Here is an 18527-nt window from a genome sequence, read left to right as displayed (position 1 = left end):
AAACCTTTCTGAAGTAAAATTAATTCCATTTATTTTCCTTCTTTCACTTTTATATTTTTCTGATCTCCTTTAGCTTGGCACTTCTATTTTCAGTTTCAGGGAAGAGATTCCTATATTATCAACAATTTCCAAGTTACCCTGTGTTCATGTAATGACTTTTGCATGTATAAAAAGGAAAAAAAAAAAACAAACAAACTTGTTTCATTTTCTTTTCATAGTTTCTATGTTAAGAAATATAAAAAAGCACCCTAGATTTCTGTCCTCAAAAAACCCCATGGATTGCAAGAACAGGGACACATATTTTTCAGTGGTATCTTGCACTCAGAACAGAGGTTTCTGAGCATGATTGGTACCAGTAACATCAGGAATGCCCTCAAAAAGCTCTGTTCAGCTAGATGGCTGACAGAGACAAGATTGTCTCTGCTCAGAAAAAAAAGGTGAAGGGATGGCAACAGGGTTTGATGAGGACGTGGTGGCTGGGCCAGGGCACAGTTCTGTCAGCACAAGAGGCTCCTGGAGTGTGCCAGCAGCATCTTCACACTGTCACACCAACCCCGTGCTCCCAGCCAGGGATAGCCCCCAGCTGCCTGGAGATGGGAAGTGGTGCCATAAAACGGCACTGACAGAATAACGCGGGGAATGTAAATGATTCCTTGTTGTGTACAAAACACGAGACATCCCTGGGTTCTGTCTGGGAAGTGTTTGAAAGGTTTACTCAGTCCTGCCTTGCAGGGCTGCCTATGGGATGCTGTATTTTTTAGGTGGCTCAAACAGGAAAAATGGAGAAGATTGATTTCACCAAAAAGTATTAGAGTTAGGGGGTGTTTATGGTGCCTTGTGTCGGACCATGAAAATGAGACCCCAAAGTGACCTTTGAAACACTTTGTTCCTCAGATTATGAAGCATATGAAATCTGCACAGATCACTGTTTTAGCTATAGAATCTTCCTAGTTACAATATGCTGATAGTCTGAATAGTTTTGAGAATTGATGCATTTATAAATTTGTATATTGCATATCACTATGGGAGAAAACAGACAGGCATTATCCCCAGACCCACACAGGTAGGTATTTAACTCCAGCATGCAACAGCTCTAAGATTCAGAAACACTAATTTTCTTTTTAAACCACTGAACAAGAGCCCAGAATGCCATTTCTTTTATCATTAACCTCCAGCTCGCACTGAAAGCTTCAAGGTTTATTTTGACTGGTGTCGGGGTCTCTAAATGACAAGCTAATTAGAGGGGTATGCCAGGCTATTCCTTGGCTAGACTGCAAGAATTTGAGTTTGCAGCTGTCCACAGAGAAATCTACAACCTGACACTTGAAATTTAGCTGCACTTACCCTAAAGACTGTCATTTCTTCCAGCAAGACTTCCTCTAATTCGTGCCAAGTCTCCTTAGGAATTGAAACCACTTTAAGAACTGTTCCAATATCTTGAAAAGGGGAAAAAAAAGTATTTTCAGGTGTTTAAGATGAATACTTCTGCTTTGTAGCAGCCAGAATTTCTTGTAGCATATAATTATTTCACATATAAAGACTATGAAGCTACATTTCTCTCAGCACTCATTCAAAAGAACTGCTATTTAAAATAACCTCAGAAAACAACGAATTTCAGTAGAACATTTAAGTATTTGAATTATCAAAATGCAACCAAGAAAATACATACTATTATAGTTATTAAGGAATAGACAGGACTGAAATACTATTTAGGTGACAGTATAAAATGACAGATTCATGACTGGGGAAGGAAATGCTCTGAATTTACCAAGGTGTGTTTTATAGTCCATTTTGAATATGATGTTTTTCTTTCTTAAAATGCATGTGAAGATGCTGCAGTATGGCTATAAAACCATCTGGACAAACGTTCTTAGACAGATGAAGCTGTTAGGTCTCTTAAGTACCTGCGATCTTCCCAGTGTCAAACAAAGTATCTAAGACGTATAAGCTCCTTAAGGCATCTCTGTTTCTCTGCGTGTAAGATGCTGGTTCTTCACTGAGGGGTGAAAAGCATAAAATTTGTGCCTTTGGTTTAGAAATAGGTGTGTGCCAGCATTTTGGTAATATATCAAATTGCGTTTTTTGAGTTTTGCAACAAGCTTTAAAATGAACAAGGCCAGCACTGGAAATTCCAGAGCCACAGCCTCTGGCTTTGTGAACATGGTTGAGACTAAAGACCATCTCTGTTATTCAGCTTCTGCATCTGTAATTTATTTCTTTGTTTCTACGAGCACAATTTCCAGGAAACAACAAAAACACAAAGAACCATTTCTGGGCTGGCACACATCACTGCAGACTCTCTGAAATGGAAACAATCTGTACGCGACTTTTCTTTCTAACCAGCCAAGTGTAGTGCCATGTAAATGTATCACAGGTAGAATAACTATGTCCCCAAGGACGCTTCATGTTGCACATCCTACAGCTTTAATGGTTTAGGAAAACACAAGGCATTTTAAGTGGATAAAATTCTCAAATAACTATAAAGGTTGACATTCTTAAAACATGAATTTAACCATCAATTACACAAAAGCATATATATATATATATATACATTTTATAAATATATACATAGATTGTGGGTGTTAGCTGAAATTTCTGAATAAAAAGATGACAACTCTACCTCTACATCTAAAATGCACATACAACTGAGACAAAGAAATCACAGGCATTAGAAATGTTTTTATAGGGCAACTGACTTAAAAGCTATTGAATCAAAAGGAAAATACTGGTACTTAACTTCTTTACATGGTTTTGTATTTAAGTATTCTAGAAAACTTGGAATATCCTGTAAAACTGAGATTTTTCATTTTTTCCATCTGCTTCCCTTTAAGCAGATGTTGATTTCTAGATACATATTTTTTGAATTTTAGAAAGATGCAATTTCTTTTCCCTTGGAATATGTACATCATTGTTTTATTTCATTAGCCACAAATTAATACATTCTTTTAAAAACACAAAGTGTTAGTTATTAAAGCAACAACAAAGCAAAGCACATCTTTCTTTTTATTTAGGCATCTACATGTTTAAATTAAGCTACTAAAATATACTAGATAAGTGAGTTTGGATTGGTTTTCATTATGATCACTGCAACTGATTGACTATATTTAGAACAAGAAATATTGCATTTGTTTCAGAACAAATGCAATATAAACTTTAAAATAATAAGAAAAAATCCACATTTCTACTACAGAGTAATTCAGAATAACAGAAAATCTAACAGTAGCTATATTTGTGATTTAATTGATGAGTTAATTTCCTTAATTATCCTGATAATATGATGACTGTGGTTTTGAGGAAAATACATTTTATGGGTGAAGAACAGGGAACTCTGACATAATAAACATAGCAGTGTAGCAAAGCGTCGCACCTCTATTCTGTGCTGGCCTAGGACTGCCCTCAGTCACAAAACATTAAATGCCATATCCTAGAAATAAAGGGAGATTTTTCATAAAACAGACTGAGTGGGCATTGAGCAGACACAAGTTTCCCATAATGTTGTTTCAACAAAAGGTCAGACTTTTAAGTGGCTCCTGCAGCAATTACAGTTGCCTGATCTCGAGAAAGCCTCTGAGGTCAAAGATACGCTGAGTTAATCACTGTGGAGACTCTGGTCAGGCCACAGGTACCAAAGTGGAGCTTTATCTGACTCCTACATCAAGTTTTACAGAGTAGTATTTCAAACAATTTCACACAAACAGAATCAGGCGTCTCCTTTAGGATCAATAGGCTCTGCTTAGCAAGATAAGATTACTGTTATTAATTGGCTTTACTGACAGAGGTACTTTAACTGTGCCAAAGGATGCCAAACATTAGACCATCAGGATATGCATGAAATCCTGTTTTTCTGATTACTTTCAAGCACACTGATAGGATTTTATTTTCATTGTGAAACACACTGGTACAATCAGAGTGGGAAAGAAACTGCTCAGCTCAAGATTTCCCCCACAGGAACGGAAAATGTGACCACACTGGATGGCTATTAATTATGTTGTGTTCAATTATCATCAGTTATTCAATGAAAAGGAAAAAAAAAAAAAGTATTTCTTCAACAGAGTGCAGTTCAGCAGCACATGGGAATAATGTAGATTGCTCTAACAGCAATGGGAAAATACAGAGAAATATTATCTAATCTGATGGGACAGACCTGCACAGAAAAACCCAGTCATACCCCAGGGAGTATAATTCTGGCTTTGTCATAGGTTCAGATCACCAAGTGGGAAAATGGACTGTGACTAGAGTCCCTAATCTCCTTCCCAGTTAGTTCTCTGCTTGGGAAGAAGTAAAACATGCTGATTGTGTATCTGTTTGTGATTCCTCTGACTCTGAGCAGCTGGCTCAGGGCAGCTCTCTGGCAGAAGGCAGGCAGGGCTCAGCGCTGCCTCTTTGCCTTTCTCCCCACATGGAAGAAACCTTTTCTTGATTCTGAAAACCACAATAAGGACAGTGAGCTCAGAGGAACGTGAAGCAGCTTCTGTGCTCCGGCTCCAGGCATGGGTGTTGCAATGCCTGCTCTTGTCCCATGAGGGTATGACTCCTGCTGGAAGAGGAGTGGTTTCTATGGGCAAAAGTAGTATTTTAAAAAATAAAGACACTGTGCACTTAGAAAGACAGGATTTTAGTGCTGAAATATCTTTTGGCAATTGCAACACTTTTCTTATAGTTTGTGGGCAGGGCTATCATCAGCACTGGATGGAATCCTGAGCATTTACCACACACCTGAATATTAGTGGTTTAGGAAAACCCTAAACTCAGAGGTAAAAATTATCATTTAGGTTCTTTTCGAGGGAAATCTTGCCTGATTTACCTAAGAACTTCTAGATATAATAACTAAATAGCCAGTGTATGCAATGATAACTACCTAGAAGCTGTAGCTCAGTTTTAAGCAAATCTTCCTGCACTGCCTGAAACAGACAGGAACTTCTGTCTTTTCATCTTACATCTTCATTTCTTCTCACAGCAGTCTTGAGGAAAGTACAATGAATCTCTGGAAGAATTTTTTGCTTTCCCTTGCAGAAACCATCAGAATGCATCTTTCTTAGCCCACAGGCCAAGATTTGGAGAGTTAAATGCCACCTCTTTTTCTCAAGAAATATACTTAAATAAGTTCCTTATGTTTGTTCAGCATCATACCATATATGTGACTAATTTGTTTTTTGTGGGCCAAATCAGGTCATAGAGGACTTGTTGAAAGGCACCAAACACTGTGAATTGTGGATGACATTGAAGTCTCTAACGCGTGATGGAAAATATATATGTAGTGTAAAATCATATGAAAATACTTGTCAATGTTTTATGCAAAAGCATACTGTAGCACTGGTATCTAATAACTCAGTTTACAGCTTTCAAGTGCTTTAACCCTTCCTGCAGAGCTATGTTTTCTGCAGTAAAATGTTCTGAATTGTTATTCTTGCACTGTGTTTGGTACACAAAACTTCACCAGCTCTCAGTTTACTCATAATACATTTCAGGCATCAACATGAAAGAGATCTTACATTTATTGCTTTGGAAATCTGAACCCAGGTATAGAGTACCAGAACTGCATATAAAGTATGTAAAAAGTTGGACTGCTATAAGACAGACACAGAGGAATTTTTTTGGTCCAATGCTGAAAAGAAGCAGTGGGGTTTGATTTGGTTTGGCTTCACGATGTCAATGTCTAATTCCTAGTAATTATGTTCAGTAGACATTTAAAATACTTTTATTCAACATAACTGAAACATCAGCCAATTAAGGTAAAACTTTCACAGATGAAGAAACAGATCCACAAGATCCAATTGTTACTCAGCAGAGTTTTGAAACCACTGAATTTAAGAAAATGCCTATCAGCTAATTTTTGGACACTCTTTCTCATTATTACCTTTCCCAAAAAAATGTCTTTTCTGAGTGCATATTTACACTTCTCTAAGATGTCCAAGCTGTATGATTCTGCAAATGCTTTGGAAAGGATATCATCTTTCTGTTTGAATGAGCTCTTCTGAAAATATTCCATTTTTGTGCCAGATATCTTCATCTTAAGTGAAATGATGCAACCTCTTGGCTGAAGGGCTGAGCATCTTAAGGCAATACTTGAAATACTTGAAAGGCACAGAAAGACTTTTACCATACCTGGATATTTGCCTCATTCATGTTAATACTTTTTATGCTGCACTTCAAAATGGGTACCTCAAACCCCTCATTTTAATACTAAATTATAATTAATAAGGCAAGACATTTCTAATAAAAATCCCTAATAGCAGTAGTTGAAAAGAGGGTGGTTTGATCTTAATCCAGATGGCAAAGCTCCTAAAGAACTAAGCTGTGCAGGCTATGGCCTGAACCTGTAACATTGGATGTTTGCAACAAAGACCTCCCCACATGCGCAGTTTTGGGTCCTGCCCCAAATTTTCACATGTTTACACAATTCAGTCAATGTTTTGTCTTTCAGAGCATGAATTTTTATCTGCCTTAGGTTTCCATCAATCCTGGAGGAGCATTGCAGTGTAGATTCAAGCTCTCTCACCTGTGCCAATGAACATCACATCATACTGGCCATCTTCTGCATCCACCCGATCCACCACGATCTGAGTGAACTGGTAATCCACGTCTGTTTTGATCATGATGGGGCGATTGTTGATGGGAAATACTGGGTTGTACATGGCAGGATGGCTTCTGGCAAATGTGATAACTTCATCAGGAAGGTCCTTGGTGGAATCAAAACCTCCAAATGTTTTACTAGGACACTAGGAAAAAAAAAAAGGAAATGTTTTACATTTTATTATTTATCATTCCATCTACGGCAGTCTATAATTAAATATGTCAGGGAATCAAAGTGTTTTGCGACAGACAGCAAAAGTTAATTCTGTCACTCATAGTTTCTATTTTTTAATTTATTTGGGATTAAAACCAATATGGTTAACAGAATGCAAATGATCCTCATACATCACTTTTCTTATTTCTTTCAGTGCAAAAGGCTTTTAAGTCCAATTGTGATTAGTATTAGTCTTACATTGTTAGAAGGAAGAAATCCTGAAATATCTAAATCATTCAATACAAGGCAAGCAGTTCAGTATTTGGTAATGTATACAACACAAAATTAATTAATTATGCCATCGTCTTTGTTTCAAAGTAGTTGACTGGAAGTCCAGATTGCTAGGTGGGGAACCAAATGCTTAAATCCTGGGACAATGCCCTGTTCTACTGACTTTTCAAACCCCTGCTTGTCTCAACAACTCTGTGTACTCCATGTAGTCCTGATAATGTGGATCCTGTTACACTAAGTCAAATCTAGCGAGTCATGTCTTAAAAGACACAAATCTTTTTTTTTCTCCCCTCTGACTATAAAGAAAGCCTTCTGTGAGTGTTACTCATCACACTGTCCACATGAACTCTTTGGTGAAAGGATCTCATGAAGGAACTGCAGTAACTCCTCACTGTCCTGCACAGCTGGTGTGTCCCTTTGGGGTGAATCTGGTCCCATGATGTAAGACAAGAAAAAGTTTCCCTTGTTATATATACCCAGGGGTGTTATATGTTATATATATACCCAGGGGTGGGCCAGACAGTTTTGCCTCTCATCTGTGAGAACCACAGGGCTCTTCTTTTCACATTTAGCTTATATTCCCTCACTCCAAGCAGAAACCAGAGACTGGAAAGGAAAGGAGAGGTAAGACCATGGTCTTGGTAGACACAAAAGTCTTCCTCTACTTTCACCTATTACATATCCCCATCAGGACACTCTGTGGCTGATCACCACCATCTGCCCTCATCTCTACTGTAGAACTGGTAAGTATTTAATGAACAGTTACCTGTAACATTGACATAAGCATTAGCAGTATATTAGTACTTTTTAATGGGTGCAGGAAACAAGCCACAATGACCAAAAGCCAAAGATACTTGTCAAAGATCTTGGGGACCCCAACTGCAGATCTGTTCAGATAACTCTGGAAGACACTGAATATAAAACACCGAATCCCAGCTGAAATTAATTATTTTCCAGTATTTGACTTTCAAATATAAACAACTGGTGGTAAAATGCCCGAGATAATGTGCCCTTTATATCCAGGTATAAAATACCTTCCAATAAAATTAAAAACCTAGCGGACTAGATCTTATTAAGCAAGAATCCAGACCTTGCAGGACGCTCAACAGAAAAAAAATCAATTGTCTTTGCTATCACCTTGATCCAAATTATTAATAATTCAACAGAAATGAAATTTAAAAATCAATCTCTAAAAAGAGTAGTTGCTGTACTCAGCAAAGGGACACTTCCAGCATGGACATAAAAAGTGTAAATTGTCCCTTGTGGGCATATTTGTTAGTAAGCAAATTCCGTATTTGTTAGTAAGCAAATTCCATATTTGTTAGTAAGCAAATTCAGTATTTGTTAGTAAGCAAATTCTGTTTGTACAGAAGGTAAGAGAGGAGAGAAGAAGAATATTTGATTAAGACATGTGGAGCAGACAAAGCAGAAACCAAATTAGCTATTTTAGTTTTTCTAGATTTTTTTAACCTTTTTTTATTATATGTTGCTGCTCTTTTGTACAAAAATATTACAAAGAGAAAATCAGATGGACTTCTCATGAATATTAACCAAACCATTCTCTGCCTCAAAAATAGTGTTTCAAATGCTACACTTAAAATTTAAGTTTGCTTTGCATCTCAATTAATATTCCAGCTACAGTTCAATACTAATTACTTGGATTAATTAGATAACAATTAATTAGATAATCGCTGTAAAGTACTCTATGCATAAAAATCACTACACAAGAACTAAGTATTCTTAATTGCAGCTGGGCAAACACTGAAAAAAAATACTAAATGAACATTCATTTCAATTTCAGGCAAATGAATTTCAGCTGTGATTCAACTGCTTGAGTATTTACTTTCTGGCTCATTTTCTAACAAAGGATTTTACTTGCAGCAATATGAAACAATCTCCTGAGGGAAATGGTCACAGCACCAAGAGTGCCAGAGCTCAGGAAGCATTTGGACAATGCTCCCAGGCACAGGGTGTAACTTTTGGGGCTGCTCTGTTCAGAGCCAGGAGCTGGACTCAGTGACCCTTGTGGTTCCCTTCCAGCTCAGGATATTCTATCATTCTATGGACCAAGATATACTTTGCACAGAAAATTCATAAAACTAGAATTAGAGTCGTAATTCTGTGTGTTTGAATAAGACTCTCAATTCTGAGACCCCTATTACTCCTTGGATCCCCTGCTTTTCTGAGAATAAAAAAATTACTGTAACCTTGTGTCTTTATATGTGAAGTTTAAAGTGCATTACCATGACTAGGCCCAGTAATAATCCAACAAAACAAATCATTATCTACATTTTGGTAGGAAGAAAAAGGTCTTTGGTCATAACTCTTGGTACCATGAAGCAGAGAAAACCTGAGCTCTGTAGCTGAATTCACTGAAAGTCAGATAGGAATTCAGGATGAGCTACCTAAGTTCAGATGAGATATACACAGAAGTCCTACCGCCTCTCTCAGATATTTTTTAAAAGTTTAAAAAAGAAAAACAAAGAAAAAAAAAAAAGAAAAACAAGAACAAGACCCAAGTCCTGTAGATCATACAGGAAAAATTCTGGCAATTTCTTTGTTGCATGTGAAGCTGATGCAGAATTGTTTACCAAGCTTTCTGGTTTTTCAAAAACCATTTACTTTCCTTTTCTTTTACTCATACTGGGCAAATCACCAGATGCTCAAGAAGTTTACTGGCACCTCACCTATTAAATTCCTGAGATAATTCAGCACTGTTTAACTGCAGTGCAATCTAGAAATGAATTACTGCAACACCAGTTTTTTTCCTCTCATCCCTTTCTTCATTTCTTGGGAAAGGAGTCCAAAGGTCTGACATCTGAGGAACTTCAAAAATCTTTTTCTTCTCTATTCTCAACAAATCTTCAAATCATTGAAAACACACACAACTTTATAACTTTATAAACAAAAAAGCTTCTTTCCAGCCAGAAATGCACCTCATTTTACAATTCAGTTTTATCCTATTAATACAACAGAATGATTTTAACAACTGTAAGGGCTTGCCTCTTTTTTTAAAGTGGCAGAGCCCAGGATTAGAGTCCTGGCATTGTGCTAGGACAAACTGCTGCCCTCTAACAACATTTACAGTGGCATGGCCTCCTGCACTACATCTGTGGGGCTAAGCAGACCTGTGAAATTTGGGATTACATTTGATTTTAGGCAAGAAAAGAGCTTATGGTGGAATCTGAACATCTTTGCACTTTGTGAATCTTAATAAAAACAGTAAACTCCATTCTGATAGGGTAGCCAGAAATAGAAGTATCTGTAACCTTACTGCATTTCCTTACTTTGACAGAGGCTCTGGTGTCGATCCCACTTAAGGGCTGAGTTCTGGCCCTTGTTTTTCTGCTTATTCTGGGGAAGTTGATCAAGTTATCCTTGTCTCATATGCAACTCACATCAAGACCCTCACAGAAGTTGTGGAGTAACTCCCAGGCAGAATTGAGGCCAGAACTGTCTCAGGACACAGAACTGCCAGTCTCAAGAGCAAATACTTGAGTTGTGTATTTAGAATCTCAACAGAGCTGCATCTCATCTCTGCATAGGAATGAATGCAACAGAGTCTGTGTGCAGCAGTCACTTCTTTATCTCAGTCTACTTCTGTAATAAAAGCATGCAACATTCTTCTTTCTACATAGTTCTACATAATATCTAGTATCTGGTTTTGTTCAGAAAGGTTAATTGAAACTGCAATCAAAGAGGAGTACAAAGGAACAGAATAATGAACATTAAGTCTGTTAAAATGAAAAGGTGAGAACAACTCTACAAGAAATACCAAAAATATCTACTCATTCACATTTTCTAGAGTTGTAACACAATAGAACTTCAGGAAAAAACCCAACTCCCTGACATAACAGAATTAACCATAATAATTCAGAAAAAAAGCTTCACCATCAGATGAGAAATGAAACCTCTTTTATGCTGCAGAGCTCGTATTTTAACTCTGGAAAAAATTAGGAATTCCTTTAGTTGCAGCAAAGGAGTGAGGAGTGCTGAGGAATCCAGCTGTCAGGGAGCCACTGTTTTCTTTTACTTAGGAAGTAATTTTCATTAGCTGAGCATATATATCAGTTGAAAGATCAGATTTGGAATGACAATTTCAAACATACCAGAGAAAAGTAGAAAATATGATGAACTAAAGAAGCAAAGTAGAAAATATGATGAACTAAACCAGCAAATTCCTGTTTTCTTTTGTGCCTTATATTTAAGAAGACTTTGAGAAGAATGTTGGAGACGTTTTTATGTATACACATGTACATATATATGTAATCTTCTGCAATGACAGTTCTTAACATAAATGGGACAATCTGATTTACACAAGCTAAGGTGTGAACCCAATGTATACAATTAATGCTTGTTTCATAAATGTCCCATCTTTTTAGACTACTGGAAATTTCAGAGGCAGTTAAATATTTCTAGAACGTGATTATATCAGTTGAAATATGGATGTCTTATATGCATGGATATTTTAGTCATTTATAAACCAGAAACAGAGAATCAGGTAAAACCAGATATTTTAAAAAATTTCCAGTGGAAGTTAGAAACTATTGTAATCACTCTATCATCTGTTGCAGAAATATCTGTTTTACTGTCCTAGATTTAATGTGGACTGAAAGTTCTTAACAGGCAAATCCTCTGTTTTCCATTCATTTTTATGAAGAATGGCTCAGTCAGCCAATATTTGGGGAAAAACCCTAATTCCAAGGAAAGGATAATGCAATATAATTTATGAAACACTTGACTTTCAATAAAATTCTCCAGCCATTATCAAAACTTCTTTTGAAGTTGTTACTACGAATGCCAAAATTAAAATCCAAATGAAGTTGTTACTGCAGTTTCATATGTTACAAAAAGATCAGTACATTCCGGACCTGGAGGAACTGTTAGCTTTCCCTTCTGCCACTCTATCTATTTGGTTATTTGTGTCAGTTTCTTTCCTGGATCTCAGCTCAAGGACCATGTCATGTGTGAAATATTTTCCTCGGTTTTCCCAGTTCAGATTCCTTGGGGTACTCACAGTTCCTGGCCGTGGGTAGGGCACTCGCCCTTGGTAGGGAACCCACTGGTAGTTGGGGCCGTCTCGGTGGGCATAGGGACCCAGGAACACCCTCCTGACATCAGTCATGCTGTACATGCACACTGCTGATCCCTTGAAGATATTGCTGAAAATGAGGGGAGAAGGAATCAAATCAGTTTCTTTAATCAAGCGCTAGAGCTATGGGAATAGCAGCTTGATGCTTTCTAATTTATTGCATGTGATGATTATCAAACCTCTGACATGCTCTCAGAGCAATCCTCACTCACCTCCTGTGAAAGTTCAGCAAAACTGATATGATCTCCCAGACATTTTCCTTAGCAGATGGCTGCTATTTCACTCTTTAAAACATCTTGTCCCCAGAAGGCCAAAGCCCGAATTTGAGTAAATTTCAGTAAGGCTTTCCCTAGAGAACTATTCAAATTTTTCCTACACTCTACATTTTCCTATTTTTTTAGCAGTCTCTTCCATCATTTGGGCAGCACAAGTAAAAACTTCAGTGTTGTTTCTTACCCTGACATTTTTTACAGAAGACTTGTAAATCTCCCTCTTCTTTGCCTGGTATCACTAGAAACATTCTTTTTGTTTAGAAACTAAAACTTGTTTCCTTCAGATAAATGTGGCAATACAACCAGTATTGCAAACCCTCCTCAGTCCAAAGTTGCAAGTATATTTTGTTCTTGGTGAAAGCACAATGTAACAAAAACATTCAAGTCACAGTTATATGTGATTCAATAACAGAACCTTTGAAAGATAACTAGACTTCCCAGATTTCAGCAATATTTTTATTAAAATCCCCTTGACTAGCCAATTTCTCACTCCACAATTTCCTATTTTACACTGCCCCCAAACAAGTTTATTTGTGCTTGCATTCATTTTCCAAATCTGTGTGGAAAGGGCTACAAACGCTGATCCCTGCTATAAAAAGCCAATTCAATGGCAAGAACAGCCTGAGAAACTGATAGTCTTTGTGTTTGCTAGCTTCAGGGTGATGATGTACACTGCTCAGAAGAAAGAAACCTAATTCATTACTTCCTACTGACACTGACTTCTCAGTTCAAAGGTTAAGAAAATTCTGTGGTTTTTAGAAACACTTTTAACAAAGAGACCTCTCTAAAACCAGCAGCCACCCAAGTTTCCATGCAAGAAAATTATATGCTCTGTACCTGGAAGTTGTAAACACTCCATAGACTATTGGATTTTTAGGGTCTTTTGAGTTCATTAGGAACACATCCTCTGTAATGGTAACAAGAAAAAGAAAAGAAAATCAGGTTAAATTAATGCAGGTAATACCTGAAGACAATTCTATTTCCCAGCCATTTCTGCCACTTACGTAGTTCATCAAAGTGTGTGTCAATGCCATTGGGTCCTGGCACAGAACAAATCAGACGTGCTTTGAGGAAAGTTGTCCATTTGTTCACAAGGCTCCTGTGTCCACCAAAGTCATTCTAATAACAGAAGTGTTTTGCATTAATATTTAGCAACAATCTTTCCTTCAAGTATCAACAGAGTAGAGATAAAATATAGTAAATAAGATGACATTTAGAGAAAACGAGAGAAGAATTCACCCTCTACGTAAAAAAGCAACATTATGTTGAAAAGACACAAAATCTGAATTATTTTTATTTTACATTGATTGTGTTATATTTCATACTAGTCCATAATTTTAAAACAGAAACCCTCAAATCTCTTTATATAACTTTGTACAACTTTATACATATTCAACACTGGGAAAAAAGAAATTGGCAGAATATCTTGCTCCAAAGCTCCTGGTCTGCCATGTCCTGGAAAACCTGAGGGTGTTTATTATGCTTAACTGGGTAGCAACAAAGTAGAAATGAAACTTGCAATGGAACACAGTAGACAAAAATGCCGGAACAGTGGGATCAACTGTACAGCCACAAAATGTAGGAACAAAGGGTCCTGAGGACTTCATACTTGTGGGGTAATTGGTTTAAAAGTAGGAACCTCTGAATTCAAGGAGGTACATTGAAGTTGTGCTTATGGATTAACAGAAAATTTTACTGTAAACACCACAGCTGCCAAAACAACAACATTTTTAACATCATTTCATTAGCAGATATGTTTTTGGAAGTCTGTCAGAAACCCATCTGGACGTTTATCAGTGTGGACAAATGATTCATCTTGCAGCCAGTAAGGGTCTTTGGAATGGCTGCCCATTTCTACAGCTAACCTTAAACAATCACTTTGCTGTCCCTTCCTTTGCCTCTGTTTTATGTGGGAATGGAAAGGTATTAACATTTAAAAAGCAAATTCACCAAATGTTTTTGGCCTACTTGGAAGTATGACATTTCCTGTAAAAGACTTTCTTTTGCAGACACTTTCTAAGCCTCAGAAGATATCTACGACTTTTTAAATCAAACATCATCGTTTGTGAAGTTTCCCCTCAAAAACAGAATTGAATGGTATTAATTTCTGTATGTCATCCTCACACTATTTTTGTCTTGGGATGATCCAAGAGTTAATTCCAATGTTAATACTAAATAGTTAACAGATGAGAAAAGTCAGTTTCTAAAATTGCTTGCAAGTGCATTCAGTATCACACCAAGAATTCATCATCTGACCTTGCAGATCTGCCCTATTCTGGCATGAGTGGCTTTTCCAGTGTGCTCTCCATCAATTGCATTTTCGCGGAAGAAGAAGTAGATCTTGTCATCTTCTGGATTGTCGCTCTCTGGTATGAGGTGAGCACTGACAAATCTGGGATCTGAGAAGACAATGCCATTGTGCACATTACTACTGCATGAACTGGGTAATTTATCTTCCTAACATAAATAAATTGTCAGTTTTCTTCCCAAGACCCAGTCGTTGCATCCCATGGCGAATATTTCTATATTAGGGACATCATCACCTGCTAATGTGTGACAGATATTTACATTCCTCTTATCTTTAATAAGAGAAGTGTTTGCTACAGGTATTTAATGAACAAATCTTAACTTTATTATTGGAGCAATTAAATGTTCATGAAATCTCTTTACAAATGTTTGTATAACATTACAGCATGGTTTCATAATTCCATGTATTTATTACTGACATTTTTCTTCTTCTTTGGATGTCTGAACTTCAGTTAATCTTTCTCTATAAGTCACAATTAAAATGAAAGAATTATGGAGACAAATGTAAACTTCTCATTTAAGCAATAAAAAAAAAAAATTCACCTAGAAAATTGTTAGTGCATTACTGTTAAGAAAATTAAGTTGAAAACCACATTTTGGTTGATACTACCTTCACATGATACCCCAAATTCCCAAATTTTTGTCTTCTTTTCAAAAGATAAGTATATTTTAGAATTTCTACTCAAGTTGTTGAAATGCTTTGTCTTCCCATTTTTGTAAAGTATTATTTTTACATACATAAACTTTATTTCTTAATTATTAGAGTGACAACTTTATTTGGCAAAAAAAAGATACATCAACAAGCGAAAATACATATAATGTGGACATACTGATGGGTTACATAAAAGTACTGTAAAGAAGTTTTGGGAGAACAAATTTTATAGAATTCACATCAATAAATTCATACCAGTGGTGCATCTGGCTCATCACTGTATTTTACAGAGATAATTCAGCTGGTATCTTTCACTATATTTGGAAAAAGAAGGCATATCCAACAGATTTACCAATCTGTTTCATAACCATTCTACATCCTGCTGGGATAATTAACTGTAGAAGAACTATATTTAACTACTCAGAGTCCTGTTCCTATGTGAAATTGTAAGCTATTTTAGTGTCTGTATTAACATCTTTTCAGTGTATATTTATTGCCAGATAGTCATGGAAATAATGAACTTTGCTATGTTTTGCCAGTTTGCACTAGCTGGCCTGTGCAACCCATTGCCTTATTAAGGATGGCAGTGTTTTTAAGACACATTGTCAAGTTATGCACACAGAAGTTTAGAATTTTAGATGTTTATATTATATGAGTATATACAGCATAATTTCGTGTGTATGTGTGTGCATTATCACGTACTCTGCGTGTATATATGTATATATTCTCATTTTTTTGTGTGTGTAGGAGCATACGTATACATATTTATATGCAAGTACAGAAGATGACCCTACTGGCTCAGACCAAAGTTTACTTAGATCAATACACAACATCCAAGATTCTCCAGAAGTAATTATTTGAGACAAGAAAGAATATGATGATTACAAATAATATTCTCCAAGAAGCAAGTCCTTTCCTTCAGCTGTTTTCAATGTAGCTGATTCCCTGAGATTTGCTGCTCTGTGTCCTTAGTTAACTCTCAATAGACTTTCAATCCAGTTATCTGTCTAGTTTCTGCTTGAACCCATGCACATTTCCAGAATTCAGCATGTCCTTTTGGATATTGTTCCTCACCTACACAATGTAATGAACTAAAGTTTACTTCTGAATTTTGTTTTGAACGTTGATCTTAATAATTTCATTTGGTTCGTCTCCATTCCTGTATTGGAAAAATGCTCAGCAATCAAGATGTGGATGAACTATGCTCTTTTACAAGGGCTGGAGCAATTCCCTTTGCTGAATTCTCAGTTTTTCTTTTTTCCTTTTTTTCCTAATAATTTCTAGCAGTTAATATGGATTAGACAGCTCCTAAACAGTAATCTGAAATTGTCATGGAATTTACATGCCATATCCCCAGAGCCTCACTCTTCATTGGTGGTGCTCTGTCCACAGCCCATTCTTTTATATGAGAAGATAGACATGCTCTCCTCATGGTTTTCCCCATGGTTTATCACTACATATTCATCAAAAATAATTTAATTTGTCATTTAATTGCGTAGCTACCCAGTTGCATTAAGATCCTTTTGTGATCCTTCACAGTCTTCCTCTGTCTCACTCTGCTGAATAACTTAGGTTCCTGTGAAAAAAAACCAACCTCTCACTCAACCTCTTTTTCAGGTTATTTATGAATGTGTGGAACAACACAGGCCACACATCAGATCTCTGTGAAACTGTGTCTACCACCTATTGTCTCTTAAAACATTTTTAGACATCTGAGGACATGAAAAATCTGAGATCTTAAGCTTTCCACCCCAAACCCCAGTAATGCAAGCTATTAAATGTCCTTCCTTTCTCTCTAGCGTGCATTTAATAGCCTTCAAGTTACACTGACACGAGATCCAAGATAAAAAATATCTCAACTACTTTTTATGTGATATACTAGGGCTTTGCATGCAAGTTCAATCTCAAGAAACAAGGGTTGCAGCTTGAAAATTTCTGCACTGCAGTCTGGGGAAGGATCCATCAGAGAAAGAGGATACCCATTAGAAGACACTGTTCTTGGCTACTGGATCTGGAGAACCTCTTTTCTGAATATGTTGTTTTTACATCCTTAAGGGCTTAATGAAAAAGGGTAAAAAAAATATTCAACCAAAACCTAAACACATTCCCAAATGGTTGAATGATTTGTTTCTAGCACAATGGGTTTTGTAAATCACAAGAGATCAAGTTCTAAAATAAATCACTATATTATCAGGTGTCAAAAATCTAACTTTACATTGGCCTATGAAGATACTGTGGGGAGCCCCATTTTGAGGCAAAAATATTGCTGATTTAGCACTGGTTATGTAAACTTGCCCTCGGTTAGCATATTATTATTCTTTTCTTTCCCTCTCATAATTTTGCAAGTGAACCAGAAATAGTAAGACAGTTTGGTATTAAAGCAGGACTGACACAACAATGATAGAAAAATAGTTGAATAAATTGAAAATATGTATTTGAAATTATTCTGTCAAAGTGCCAGCAGAGAAGAGGGTTGTGAGGCAGGCAGATAAAACTAATGCCACAGCTAGAGCACAAGTGAGTATGCTTTGTATACACTTCTTACAGTGCTCATCTGAGATGGATTCAGATTTTCAATGAGTGATTAATAATCCTGACTACATCCCTGCAAATGAAGTAGTCACACAAGCTCATATTAGAAACACATCCATTGTATATCATGGAACAGCTTTTCTTGAACAACACTTCTTACTGAGCACACCTCAGATTGTTTTTCCATCTAGTTAAATCAATATGTTTTAGTCAATAAAAGAGTGGTTCTTCGTGTTAGAGGGCCCTTGCTCTTGTTACCATGTGGTGCTTGGGTTTTTCCCCCTCTTCCATCCAACAGATTTATGTCTATGCAGTGAACCAAATAAATGAAGAACAGGTTACGTGTGCTTTGTTGCATATAGAAATAGATTAATTTCTGTTTAGAATGAATGTAGTGGTTACAGAAACAACATCATGATACCATGTGCGGGGAGAGGGCGAGAAAAGTGCTTGATAATTTCATGGGTTATAAAGCTAAGAACCAGTGATCTGTAGTGTGTTCTTTATTGTTCCACTAGCACAGGGGCTGTCTGACTTGCCTGAGGCTTGATGCACACTTGCATTCAACCCCAGGGCTTCAGACCATGCTCACTGCTGGCTGCTGAGGGTCTTGATGAATCAATCAGCCAGATGGCCAGCAGTCACGCAACACAG

At 36.8% G+C, this 18527-nt stretch overlaps 1 protein-coding gene across 2 annotated transcripts in view; it reads right to left on the bottom strand.

Annotated features, from left to right (window-relative positions):
* SEMA3A (semaphorin 3A) overlaps positions 1 to 18527 on the bottom strand; it is a 165817-nt gene that overhangs the window by 22854 nt on the left and 124436 nt on the right. For both annotated transcript variants that reach the window (XM_054271284.1, XM_054271294.1), the window contains 6 exons: positions 14639 to 14781; positions 13387 to 13501; positions 13220 to 13289; positions 12036 to 12180; positions 6500 to 6719; positions 1345 to 1436 (listed from right to left, as the gene is read on the bottom strand). In XM_054271284.1, coding sequence (XP_054127259.1) covers positions 1345 to 1436; positions 6500 to 6719; positions 12036 to 12180; positions 13220 to 13289; positions 13387 to 13501; positions 14639 to 14781 — 785 coding nt within the window. The remainder of the gene's footprint in view (positions 1 to 1344; positions 1437 to 6499; positions 6720 to 12035; positions 12181 to 13219; positions 13290 to 13386; positions 13502 to 14638; positions 14782 to 18527) is intronic.

This window comes from Melozone crissalis, unplaced genomic scaffold, assembly GCF_028551555.1.
Source record: "Melozone crissalis strain CALT ecotype California unplaced genomic scaffold, PUWL_Pcris_2 ptg000004l_1, whole genome shotgun sequence".
NCBI lineage: Eukaryota > Metazoa > Chordata > Aves > Passeriformes > Passerellidae > Melozone > Melozone crissalis.
Note: the sequence above shows the minus strand (reverse complement) of the source record. Positions and strands in the feature narration are given on the sequence as shown.